At 41.4% G+C, this 13887-nt stretch overlaps 1 protein-coding gene across 1 annotated transcript in view; it reads right to left on the bottom strand.

Annotated features, from left to right (window-relative positions):
* The window catches only part of LOC129100199 (dedicator of cytokinesis protein 3-like), a 55742-nt gene that overhangs the window by 28548 nt on the left and 13307 nt on the right, over window positions 1-13887 (bottom strand). The window contains 10 exon segments of the mRNA XM_054609772.1: window positions 324-449; window positions 2609-2697; window positions 3830-3977; window positions 4077-4137; window positions 4531-4612; window positions 4796-4950; window positions 6657-6698; window positions 8115-8199; window positions 10119-10267; window positions 11813-11909. Coding sequence (XP_054465747.1) covers window positions 324-449; window positions 2609-2697; window positions 3830-3977; window positions 4077-4137; window positions 4531-4612; window positions 4796-4950; window positions 6657-6698; window positions 8115-8199; window positions 10119-10267; window positions 11813-11909 — 1034 coding nt within the window.

Here is a 13887-nt window from a genome sequence, read left to right as displayed (position 1 = left end):
AATTCCTATGAAAAGTAACTGTAGCAGTAAGATAAATGTACAACATTTTCTGCTGCAGTATAGAAGTATGATGTAGCATCAAATGGAAGTACCTCAATGTTGTATTTAACTACAGTACTTCCATACAATCTTTAACCCCTATTCTAGCTGTTCTTACATCCTTCTTGTCCTATCCCTGTCCTTCATCGGTGCCCGTCTCCTCCTTTCATATCCTCCTGAAGTGCCCGTCTCCTCCTTTCATATCCTCCTGAAGCCTTCTGTCCTCCACCTCCTCCCTGAACCTCCTCCTCCCCCATTACCGCCCACTGCTCCGTGCTCCTTACCTGGCAGGATGACATCTGGGAAGCCCAGTTTGCGCGTGAGAGCCAGGGCCCTGTTGAACACCGCCTGGTTCTCCCGTCTGATCTGCTCCAGCTCACCCCGAAGCAGCTGCAGGGAGATGATGAGGCCTGGGGGGAGCAGGAAAAGGGGGGGGGGTTGAGGAGGTGTGGGGTTGTGGGAGGAAAGTTAAAGACAGTAAAGGGACAATGGGAGGGACAGAGGGGGGTTTAAAAGGACATTAGTCAGAATGTGGGGGAGGAAAAGAAAGACACAAGAGTGAGACGTGATCAGAACCATGGAGGGAGGGAGGAGAAATGGTGTAGTGGATTACAATGGAAAAAATAAAGGCTACCACACAAATCTAGTGACAGATTGTTTGTGAGGAATGAGTCACGTATCAAACTGTGAATTGCTCATAAAGAAAGAGAAGTAATAGTGAATTTAATCGTGAAGCCATTTTGATAAAACTCCACACGGTAAGAGTGTTATTTACCAGATATTTTAAGGAATACTTTGACATTTTTGCTTTCTTGCCGAGAGCTAGGTGAAAAGATCTGTACCACGATCCTTGTAAATAAGAATCTAGAAAAAGCTGCGGGTTAGCTTAGCACAAAGATTAGCAATCTTTAGCAAAAGGTACCTGCTTTACCTTTTCATAGGAGCGAACACAATAGCTGAGCTGATGTGTTTTCTCCTTCAGGTGATTATTATCACAAAGACAGCTATGAGGAGGGGGTCATATACTGTGAAGTCATTTTAATTGATTTTCATAAAAATCAGGGTGTAGTTTCTATTCCATCTTGGATTGTAAAACCATTTATTGATACATAAACCAGAGGCGAACGTGGTTTTTTTGTCTGATCCAATGACTAAAAAATGAATTTGGGGATTTAAATTATTCGCTTTCAGAGCAGAAACTATTACTTATTGCCTAATTGGTTTGTCGATCAACAGAAAAAATAATAAGGAAAACAATCTTCATATTCAGTTCATCATCATTTTAAAATGTTTTAACAAAATTCTGAAAGATTCTAAAATGTGAATATTTGGCTTGTTTTCAAAGTCTTCTATGAACAAACAATATGAAATACGAAGACGTCACTGCTTACTTTTTATAGGCCAAACAATCAATTCAGAAATGACTCTGCAGCCCTGTTCACTTTCTTGCCGAGAGTTAGATGGGAATATCGATGCCACTCTCTAATTTGTCCTTTCAGTACGAAGCTACAGCCAGGAGTCGATTAGCTTACCTAAGGACAATTTCTGATTCTTGGCTGCGAGTAGTGAAACATGAAATATTCCCCTCACATAATCCCCAGTAAAATCACAAAGTGTTCATGTGTTTGTTTGGAATAAAAACAAGAAAGAGATACCAGGCTTTAATTCATGAGTTTTAGAGGTGCTGGTAGGTGTATGCTTTATAACTATTGTGCAGATCAAAGCTAGCTGGTGCTAATCTTTGTGCTAAGCTAACCTGCAGCTTTCTCTAGATCCTTATTTACATCGTAGTACAGATTTTTTTCAGCTAACTCTCGTTAAGAAAGCCAAAAAGCCGAATGTTGAAATATTGCTTCAAGAATCTGGAAAAAGCAACGTCCTTCATTACATTGCAAATGCAAAAACAGCAATAACTTAATACAACCAGAGATGTTAAAGGAAGAGTTTCCTAAATAGTATATGAACATTAATTTAGAACAATAGTTAGAGTTAATATAAGTTAATCTTCTCATGGTTCATATTATCATTTTAACTTGAAACTATTCACAAAAAAGATTTTTCTTTTTGGCATAATATTGATAATTTAGATTTTGTTGATTTTACATAGTCGTCAAAAGCAACGTGTCTTTCCTAAAACAGTTTCCTGTCTTGTCAGAATAATCGACAGACCGTACAAACACAATTATCTTTGGAAGTGTTTTCTACGAAGGAAATAATAATTCCTATAAAAACTGTAGACAGCATGTTCACCATGACGCTGTGTCTAGAGAGACTTTCAATGTTTTAAAAAGAAATGAGTGGGTGGAAATTTCAAAATCTGGGAAAAATAAAACCCAAACTGTCTGTATGTTTAGATACCAAACCATAACTGCATATCCTTCTCTTTAGCCAATATACTGTATATATATCAGCAGTCACATGACCCAAGACTGGATTTTGGGATTAAAAAACATCTGCAATAAACATTTACGTTGACTTTTTCCGCTTTACATATAAAAAAAAAAGGTGCAAATCTAATCACTGAGGAGACCAAACAGGTTAACAGATCTGCAGAGACACACATATTTACCATAGTTGGTGCTTGGAGCTGAGTACTTTGTGTTCGACTTGCGGATGATGTTCTCCTGTATCTGGTGCCACTCGTTCTCGTTGTTACACCTGGAGACAGAAAAAAAAAGGACAGGTTGGGGCGGGACAGTTAACAACGCACCCATTAGTGGAGCCCAGATGGAAGGAATCGGATCTGAGTGCACGGGGACTACATGAACAGCATGTGTCCCAGAGCCGATTTCCTCCTGGAGAAAAGGTAGCAGCAGGGGGAGGCGCTATCAAGCAGCACATTAGCCCAAATGCACAGCTCACTAAGCAAACCTGACAGCCAGCTCTCTACCAGCCTTTTTCATTACTGTGGGCCCGAAGGCCCCTGGGATGGCATGGGGAAATGCACAGACTGGAGCGTTATAGGAGCCGACAGTTTGGAGGCAGCTCGGCACTGAATCACTGCTTGCGTCTTCTTCTTTTTTTTCCCTTCTTTTTTTAAAGGGAAGAGCTCTTCGCCTCGGCAGAAGAATCCAATAAAAACGACAGCTTTCTATTCTGGAAATCTTTATCTCACACTGAGCTGTAAAGTTATCCTGAAAACACGAGGAAGAAATGTCTCTCACACACACACACACACACAACAGGATTGCCAAGTGTGCAAATGACCTCTGACCCTGAGAGGACGCTGAGGAGGGCAGCGCAGACACAAGGAGACGTTCTTAGCTGTTGACTGACACAAGGATATGCTGAGCTTGTTGTTCTTTGCTTCTCTTCTTTGTCCTCTAACTTCTCTCCATTATCCGAGTGTCATCTCCATCTCCATCTCTTCCCCTTCTCCTTCTCCGTGTCTCACCCTCCTTCACTGCGTTGGCCGGTGTACAGGAGTGGCTCTCTGTGGCGAAAGCCTAACAGAAGCAGCCAGATTCACGACACGCCAAGTGCCCTATCTCAGGCACCGGGGTGAGCAGCTATTGATTTTCCCGGAGGACACTTCATTATCATTCTGGTCAAAACACACCAGGCATCAACGCTGAAGCGCTAGGTTGTCATGCACGACATCTGCAGGAACATTCCCGCTCCAATGCTTCTTTAACTCTACACCCAGAAGAACAGACGCCATGCAGCTTAAAAATATACTGACAGCTGTCGATTGTGGGTTTTTTTTTTTTGCACTTTTAAAAGAAAATGCTATTGAGTTCTCTTTTTGTGCTGCTCTATTTCTAATCAAGGGCTTCGCATGTGTACTCACGTGTACACTTTGAGCACAAAGTCCTTCTCCTCTTTGAGGTCCGTGATGGTGTGGAAAACATCACTCATGGCGAGAACGGCGCAGCCATAAGGTCGTCTGTACTGCACGTGAGGCGGGCCTTTCTTTGAGTCGTTTAGCAGCATACGACCTGGAAACAAAAATAAAAGGAGAGGGACAAACTTAGAAGAAGGACTAATAAATAAAAAAATTAATTAAACTCTGTCATTAATCACTTTACTTCACTTACCAGTTCTTATGACATGTGCAACTATGTACAGGTCTCTCTTCAAGTCTTTGCTGCTCAGGTCCTAAAGAGAAATGGTAAAAATTGTATTTTTTTCAGTTAAATTCAATGTGGCTTTATTGACATGAAAGTCTCAAAAAAACAATGTTGCCAAAGCATCAAAATAAAATAAATACACATTAATATTAATATGAATATTAACATAAAATTAACATAACGTTACTTTTGTTATATACAAGTTTATATACAGTATTAGAATTACATTTCAGCAAACACTGTCGCATGATTGTTGCATGATGATACATATATTGGGCTGCATGACTCCTTCTTCTAGGGGTGTTTCTTATTTTGTCGGGTTTTCTAAATAAATGTTCCTTGTTTCATTGCTTGTTTTACATTTGAGGAGTAGGTGCGTCTCTGTTTGTGTATTTATGTCAACAAGGGGAAAATACATTACCGTGAAGAGAGCACACAGACGATCGACCTTCTCCGGATTCTTTGGTCCTCCGTTTTTGTTCAGTTTCACCATGAACTTCTCGCTGCAAAAAGAACCGAGTTCACAGTTTCAGAGTGTCTGTCAACCACAGAATGCCTCGGTCAATCTGCCGGTCAGAGACAGTGTGTGGACATACTGTGTGTGCTTGCTCTTTGCATGCACACACAATATGGGATTATTGTTATGGGTGAACTGACATCTCTCCCCCCTCCTCCCCCTGTGGTACCTGATCTGTTTGGCCTCCCGAGTGTCGTACAGGGAGAAGAAGACGTCTGCATCCTCGCTGATGCTGTTGTATGTGAAGCTCTTCAGATTGATGAAGAGGTGGTGAGACACGGGGACACGGCAACCGTCACCGTGCCGCTGTCTCGTGCTGTCACCCTGGGAAACGGAGAAGAAAGTGACTAGACGGGTCCGTGCTGCGAGCCAGGCCAAGTACCTGCCACTCTGTGTATAGATAAGCTTATTTAACAGATCAATGAGGGGAGTGTAAGCAGTGAATAATTCATTGATAAATGCTCTCCTGTGTGTTTCCCTCCTGTCACATGTGCATGCTGTTTACAGTAGACTGAGTAGACATGCACATTACAAGAAATGATGAATGAATGATGGAAACTGCAGCTGTGGAGGGTCTGCATTTGCTGTTAGAGGATGCTGGGAGGAGGGCACATTCATTCTGTATTTATATGATTTATGGCAACTTTAACCAAACTTTCAGTGATTCTGTCCCTCTCAGTCTTCAAGGAGGATCACAATCTGCCATATTTTCTGTTTTGTTGTTGGAAATTACTTCATTTATCCTATAGAAATTAGATTTATCGTTGGACTAGTATCAGGGATATTGTTGCCTTTTCAATGAAAACGATGACAACAAATTAAATACTTTTTTATTGTTAAATGGTTTTTTTTTTAGCAGCAACGCTTTGGTCTGTCTGTCTTCACCAGCAGTTAGCTTAGTTTTGAACAAAGATGGAAGACAGGAGGAAGCAGTCAGTCTTTACTCTGTCAAAATGTATTAAAATCCATGTTCCGCCTCTCTTATGCTCACTGATTAATGTTATATCTTGTTTATTTAACATTATTTTCAGGAGCAGAACTGTTCAAAAGTCAGAGGGACTATTTTGTCACCCTCAAACAGAGCCACGCTAGCTTTTCCTTGTTTCCAGTCTCTGTGCTAAGCTAACTAGCTTCTGGTGGTAGCTTCATATTTAATGGACAGACATCTATTCTTTTAAGGGCATTGTATCGGTAAATGTGAGTTTATGGAAGATTCACAAGGGTCTACATGAAAAACTAGGACAGAATATTTTAAAAAGTCTTCAAACTGTTTTTTTCCACACAAATGAAATTCAGAAGACACAACTTTCTAAAGAGCCCTACAGAATCATTTATGAAACACATCTGGGCTTTTGTCATCCCAGTGGGAACCTTTAGTTGGTATGAGCTTCTTATGGAACATTGCAGCGACACCTTGTAATTTTAATAATCTATGGAGGGCTTTTAACCCTACGAGCTAATGTGCACTTTCGGTTCCCTTGTCTCAAAGTCAATGGGTTTTCTGAATGTGTTCTAGGTTACATGCCTGAAATAAGGTCTGTGGTTAACAAGAGCTTAAGAGATTTAATGTTTTGTTCTACAGTATCGTCCTACACGTGTATGTGACCGTGGTGTCGTTCGTTTGTAGCCTGACGTTAGCTTCTTACTTATGGGGAACGTATTCACACTTCAAATTTTTTTAAAGTGGTGTTCATTTGTGAAGATTATCTTGCTGAACAAAATGTGAAAGTATCATAAACGTTTGTTTTCAACTGCGCTTATTTTTCTCCAATAATCCAAAATCAAATAGAAAAATTGGCTTTTTCTCGAGGGAACCAGTGGGACTCTAACTTCCGAGGTTGGCCTACAAAATACGTCATCCAGCTAGAGACATTTGTGGATCACCAGGTCTAAAGGTGATGAGTTCCCTGACTTCAGGTCACTTACTAGCTCCAGAGTGATCAGAGAGAAATTCAAAATGAGAAATGAAGAGACCAACATAGTATGAAAGTTTCTGATGATTTTTATAAACAGTTTTGAAATGACTATACCTGCGTTGTGCTTTGCTGACCACAGTGTCTGCTGGATACATGCTGAAAGAGACGGAAAGGTTCAAAGCAAAGATGTCAGATCAGTCGGTCCATTCTTTGCTCTTCCCACACAGCATTGCACTCATATACCTAACAGCAGCTTCAGACACACACCACCTGAGCGACACCAACATTTTCACCTACGTATGCTGCCGAGTGGACTATACTACAGCTCCTGCAGCGCTAAGAGGGAGCCTACGTGAGGCAAAACGTGAGTGTGTGGGAGAGGAGAGGACAAAGCCGGTGTCGCCCACACACACACACACACACACACACACACACACACACACACACACACACACACACACACACAGAGACACACACACACACACCACTCTGTTCGGCAGCCTAAAAGAACTCCTCTACTCCCCTACCTGACGAGGTGCCAAGGCCTCGCGACCAGCCAAAAACAAGCTCACTTTCATCGACAGAGTCAGGAGGCTTTTTGGCAAAGGAAGAGCCTCGCTGTTGTTTCTGGACCGAGCTTTTAGTGCACAAACATTCTGCGTGCAAAGCCGAGAAACACGGCAATTGGATAATGGGAGGGCTGTGGGGCGTTTGGAGTGTTTCGATCAGCATATGGAGCTTTGACTTCTGACCACAAAGGATCTCCCTTCCTGGATAACAGTCTCCAGCAGTATTACATCTGTGCTGTAATCGCATATTTCTAAAATTGGATCTGCTTCAGTTATTCTCCCCTCTCTCTCTCTTTGTGTGTGTGTCTCTCTGTGTGTGTGTGTGTGTGTGTGTGTGTGTGTGTGTGTGTGTGTGTGTGTGTGTGTGTGTGTGTGTGTGTGTTTGAAAGTCACATGTCACTGAAGCCAAAATACATTTGAGGCATTATTTATTTATGGAAATGCGATTCTAGTCTGCTTGCTGGATTACAGCAACCAAGACTAAAATATGTAAAAAATAAAAAATTAAACAATAAAAAATTGATTTGTATGTATTTTCCCATAGCTTCACCCGGGGACTGTAACTTTGCATCATGTCTGCAAGCTGGCAATCACGCTAGTGAGAGTCACGTGCATGCAAGAAGAGGGACACGCTCAATATGGCGGTAAGATAAGCATAAAGAACCGGTCACATGAGGCAGCTCCGACAGCTGAATCGCTCGCTCTCTTGTGAGTCACCTTCTTATGGATGATTTGATAATCGGTACATTTCACACATCCCTACACATCCAACAACACGTTCTTGTATGTAAAACCAGGCTATGCAATAATACAAAAAAGGTCATAGTGTGTTAAGACGGCATCATTTTAGTCATTGCAATAGATCAATGCATGCAGAAGGATTTAATTGCATTTCTATCCGTCATAGAATGCACATTTGCTTTATTAATTTATTGTATTCAATAATTCATGGGATGACTTTGTACAGCATGCACTGGTTGAAGAATATTCACACCCAACGTACCAGTTTGTGCAGCTCTGATATGCTGATCTGATCCGGATCCACCATCTCAAACTCTTTTCTGGGAACGAGGTCTAAACCGAGGTGCCTGGTGAAAGAAAGGATTAAGTATTAGGAATTACAAAGAAGACAAAAAAAGACATGAATCAGAGCTTATCAAAAAAAAATGAGGTTCTTAATCAAACAATGTCACATTACAGCTTTTAGTGTAAGTGCATTAAATGTTGAGCTTTACGTATTCATTCTTTATGATCTTGTTCACTAGGAGTTGGTTATTACAGATAAGATTTTTACAAACTTGCCTCATTCAACTTTTTAATATATCCAAATCAAATCTTAAACATTTCTTTATAGCCATGCTTTGTACAGTTACTTTTATTAGGTCTAATAAAAGTATTTATGTTACATACTAAAATATTTAATATGTTAAATATTAAACTTTTAAAATAAATAGTTTGACATTATGTGTAATATATTTATTGATTTCTGTCGGAGAGTTAGATGAAGTAAGATACATGTTTGTGTATGTTAGCTTAGCTTAGCACAAAGACAGGAGGAAACAACATGGATCTGCCTTAAAGTGGCTAAATCTGCCTACCAGCACCTCTAAAAGCTCACAAATTCACACGTTCTATCTTGTTTGTTTAATCTGCACAAAAATCAAGTGTAAAAGTGTCTGTTTGCTGTTTAAATGGGGGTTTCAATGTGCCAGACTGTCTCTTGGCTAACTTCCTGTCGTCTCCGCAGGTTGCCTGGCAACTGCTCAGGACCACGATTAAGTGGTAAAAGGCTTATTTCTCAAGATGTTGAACTTTTGTTTTAAGATTTCATTTAAAATCACAGGATTTCTTATTAATATCAAACATCATGAATCTTTGTAGGTTTAGTAACTACACAGCAGTATTTAAAATTGATAAATGTTATCCTCGAATGGCTGCAACATTAAAACACTGATATTAATATATATTAATGCATGATTTTAATAATCAATGATGTCATATATAATACAATACAATAGTAAAAGGGGCCATTCTGCATAATGGAAGCATTTCTTATTTTCATAATGTACTGTTAATTGGTTTAAACTCCAGCAATGCATCATGAAATAATTATCATTATTATAATGTTTTCCTCCTTGTAAAAAAAATTGCTGTCAGAAGAATGAAATATGGTCTAATATTGACATTAGAAGTAAATGTTATGGAGTAAAAAATATAATGTAAGAAAAAATCAAATCCAACCGACTTTTCTTCGAGTAGTTTTGTGCATAAAACATTTTTGGAAACTTTGGAAACATTTGGATCTGTAATTGGGATTTACGTGTTTGAAAAGTACTTAAACACTCAACATGAGTTTGTATTAAAGCGACCCATCAAATAGTCTTTAGGGATTAAAGAGGTTAAGTACAGCACTGGATTAAATGTTTTCTTACACCTCGGGTTCATGCTCTTGTTGTATCATACTCTGCAGCCTCAAATCGTGGAGTACTATCAGCGCTGCTGTGATCTCTTGACCATGAAATCAGATCACTACAGCGCTCAGGTCAGTGTGCACTACAGAGCACTGACTTCAACACGCATTGGTGAACAAAATACAGTGAGTTTACAGACTCTACCTATGAGGTTTTTTTTTTTTTAACATTAACACATGTAGTTCAAGTGAATTTCTGTGCAATGAATCTTATAATAAACTGACAGATGGGCCATCCACATAAAGACCCCTCCTTAGCCGAGCCGGAGCCATCACATCTTTATCTCTGTTATGGATGCCTGTCACAGCTCAGTACGAGGGAGTGAACAGTTAGAATATGGCTTTACAGTGCCTCCAGGGGGATGTGCGTTGACTTTAAGCCGCTTGAGATTCACTCATCTGCTAAATGACCATAAAATTACATCATGGAGGATGCTATTTCGCACCCACTCATCCAGTGTCGTAGATCTCTCCAAGTGCCAAAGGAATATTGTGTATTTCTTTGGGAGCCGATCTCAGTGCGAGGGGTTAACTCACTCATTGCCCCAGTCGAGCCGTACGGTGATGTGCCGCTTGATCTCCCGGGTCTGGTCCTGGGCGAGGTGACCCTGGATCAGCTGCCGACGCAGGTCGATGAGCTCGTTCATCACATGACGCAGCTTATGGAACAGATCCACCTTGTGTTTCTATTGAAGCAGCCAAACAAAAAGCATTAGTTAGGGCATGTGATCTCCTTCTTTTGTGCAGCATCTTTGTAGGGACTATTAATGAAATTCTAATCCAGAATGTACTTGATTTCATCTGTTGTGTTTGTTATATAGTATAACTATTACTACAAAGCTGGACAGTAATAAGACAGAAGTCTGGTTCTCTGATATCAGACTCAGATGAAATCCCATTCTAAGCACTTCTTCCAGCCTGCGCAGGATAAATAAGTGTTGCTACAGATATTTAAAGCCCACTGGTTTTGTTAATGAAACAAAAAAAAAAAAAAAAAGAATTCCCCTTGCAAGTCCGCTTTGACCTCCTAACGGTAATACATTTCATCACCAATTTCTCGCAGACCAAGGACGACACTTTTAATTCAGGCATTTTCTGTTCTCCCTAATGGCACGACAAGACCACATTACCGCCCAGGTTTGTTTACATAAATGCAAAGATTAAGCGGCGCCACAATGCCGATGTAAATTTAATGAGGATAAACACTGCATGTTCTCAAAGGCTGCTGGGAAAACAAAGATTTTTGTCAGGGTTGATGAGCCCTTTCGGGTGCCTGTTCTGCGGGGCTAATTACCTACATTATAACAGATACACAGTTATGCTTAGGCCATTGCTCCCTGAAGTAATAACATGGATTGTAATTGGCAACAATAAGGTGAAATGTATCAACATCCAGCCAATGCTACACCCCATTATTATGGATGCAACTGTGGCAACACGGCCCATATCACACAGAGGGTGAGCACCAAAAAACGAGCACTGTGAAATCAGCGCTGCGCATTAGTCGAGCTTCAGAGGAAGTTACATCACCACACCAGAGCCTCGGGCTCCTCAGTTGCTCAGAGCATGAGCAGTCCTCAGCGAGAGGTTATGTAAAAACCCGCTGCCAGCGCTGCAACGTATCCACTCAGCTCCCAACTCAGAACCCTACCAACCATTTTCTGCCTGCCCCCTCGACAACGTCGCAGGATTAAGGACGTTTTGGGTTCCCAGTAATCACTTTTGCCCGGCGAGTAGAGGCGGACTGAAGGTGGCGAGCTGAGCTGGATCTTAAGATGGCGCAGGAACTATGAGGGGCAGGCTTAAATCAAATCTAGGACTGAATGACACAGCATGAAATTGCATACGACATGTCTGTAGGCCATTATCTGTGTCCAACCACCATTTCTGTTCCTGCATAGATCGAGTATATGAAAATGTAGGGTGACACCCAGAACGACATGCTGTGGGGAAGAAACTAAAGGAGCTGTCACTGTATGTTTAGACTGTATCTCTATTCACGATGCCTACTGGTTCTACCAGGTGTTGAATTATGTGCAGGGAGGAGACAACATACTGGAAAAGCTTATTCCACCAAAACCCCCTAAGGAGGATGCAAATGAAACAACAATGGATTCAATTTCTTTGTCTCCCTTAGAGATCTTGGTAAAGTTAGATTCAGTCTCACATTTATTGCTTTGGTGTTTTGTTTTAAGATGAGTGAAGATGAATTGTTATGTAGTGCTACTTACCACATAGAGCTGCTTCCACAAGACCCCCCATTCCTGCAGTGTGGAGGTGGTCTCTGTGATAATGGGGTCCTCGAGGGGCACCACCGTCTCACACAGCCTGCAGCCAAATAAACAAAACAAGCACGAACACGAGTGTGAGTACACACAAATACCAGCGTTGGACAGTAATGCAGTAAGTAACAGTAAGTAACAGTAATGAACCGTTTGAGGCATTAAAACTAGAAATTCAGTGATTACATCACAGTTGCTAATCCCAGTTATGCTTCGTTACGTCAACAATTTGGGGTTTGACTTGTTTGTCGTCTTAGTGGCACATTTATTGAGGTTTGATATCAGTTTGGTCTCTGTGCGTTCGGTGGACAGGTACTTCTGCGGACCCCTGATAGATTTTTTTGTGTGTGTTATTCAGTAGAAGGCGACAGAAATGCCAAGTATGTGATAATTGCTGGATGCAGCATTTTCTTCCAGGTTCGGGTCAACTGAAGATACATTTCTGACCGAGGCCGTCAGAAATTGTGACTCTACTGTGTCTGGAAATTAAACAAAAATATGCAGCATCAAACTATTGTCAAGTACTTTGCCTTTTCTTTTCCAGCTTTTAAAGATGTAATATGTTTACATACTTTTTGGCTCAGAGAGAGCAGCGATTGGTCGAGCCAGCTAGAGAGCAGAAGTGACGCCAAAGCAAATGAATCAGAGGAATAAAACGTCATTTCTGTTCCGATCGTTTGGCGGCAGTTACGTTCCAAAGCACAATTAAACACTTCCACACCTCAGCACAACCCTGAGGGAAGGTACCGCGTTAACGTGTCTTTTTAATGACTGCAGCCGCAGGGCAGACTTTATCCTGAACATTGTGTGTGTGTGTGTGTGTGTGTGTGTGTGTGTGTGTGTGTGTGTGTGTGTGTGTGTGTGTGTGTGTGTGTGTGTGTGTGTGTGTGTGTGTGTGTGTGTGTGTGTGTGTGTGTGTGGCTCGAGGCTGCTTACGGTCAAACTGACACACTGAGAGCTGCTCTCTGCACTCAGCAGAGGAGAGAACGAGGAGCAAGGGGAATACTGGAGCACATTAAAAATACAAAAACATTTAACAACATGTCCTCGTTCCTCAAACACGGACACTTTGTATCTGCCAGAGCTAAAGTGGGCCTTGTGTCCATGGATGTAATGCTTTGTGCCTCAGAATCAGATGTTAAGGGTGTGACAAAGCGGCTGTATTAGACGTCCTAAACAGGCTGCGCAGCCTTCACGCTGTTATTGGCCGGGGGATACACCAACCATGTGAGGCCCAAAGGATCTTTGCTGACACCCAGAAATGTCCGCAGCAAATTGAGAAGATGTAAAGATAAAATACAGACAAAGGGCAGGGTTTCTCTGTAGACACACACATTGTCACACACTTCTAATGGAATATAAATCTATACATTGTTTTGTTTTTAATTCCTGCACATTATTCCTTTGAAAACGGAATAAAGTAATATCTATAACCACTTGTACAAAGTAACATCTATATAATAGTGGAGCCCCTTTAAAACACCACACAGTGGTCACAGAATACAGAGTAACACCAGTAGTTAGCAACATGCTAGCTTGGCGAGTGGACGAGGTTAGCCGCCACCGGGACTAAGGTGGAGTGGAGTCCGTCCATTATCTGTAACCGCTTATCCCGTCGCCAGACTATCGGAGGGCTGACATTTATAGACAGACATCCACACCTAAGGGCAGTTTAAAGTCAATAATCAACCTAAGCTGCATGTCTTTGGACTGTGGGAGGAAGTCGGAGAACCCGGAGAGAACCCCCACCGACAGGGGGAGAACATGCAAACTCCACACAGAAGGCCCATCTAGCCCGGGAAATTGAACCCGGGCCCCTAGCGACAGTGCTAGCCCCCACACCACCGTGCAGAAAGTAAAGTAATGAGTAATGTTATATTTAAATAATTACATTTTCGAGTAACCTGGACTGACAAACACACACACATGTAATGTTATATTTAAATAATGATGAGGGACAGTGTCAATTTCCCAAGTCTGCACTTTTAATTGTTTGAGTGCAATCGAGAGTCCTCCTGCTATGT

Source organism: Anoplopoma fimbria, chromosome 12 (genome assembly GCF_027596085.1).
Source record: "Anoplopoma fimbria isolate UVic2021 breed Golden Eagle Sablefish chromosome 12, Afim_UVic_2022, whole genome shotgun sequence".
Classification (NCBI taxonomy): domain Eukaryota; kingdom Metazoa; phylum Chordata; class Actinopteri; order Perciformes; family Anoplopomatidae; genus Anoplopoma; species Anoplopoma fimbria.
Note: the sequence above shows the minus strand (reverse complement) of the source record. Positions and strands in the feature narration are given on the sequence as shown.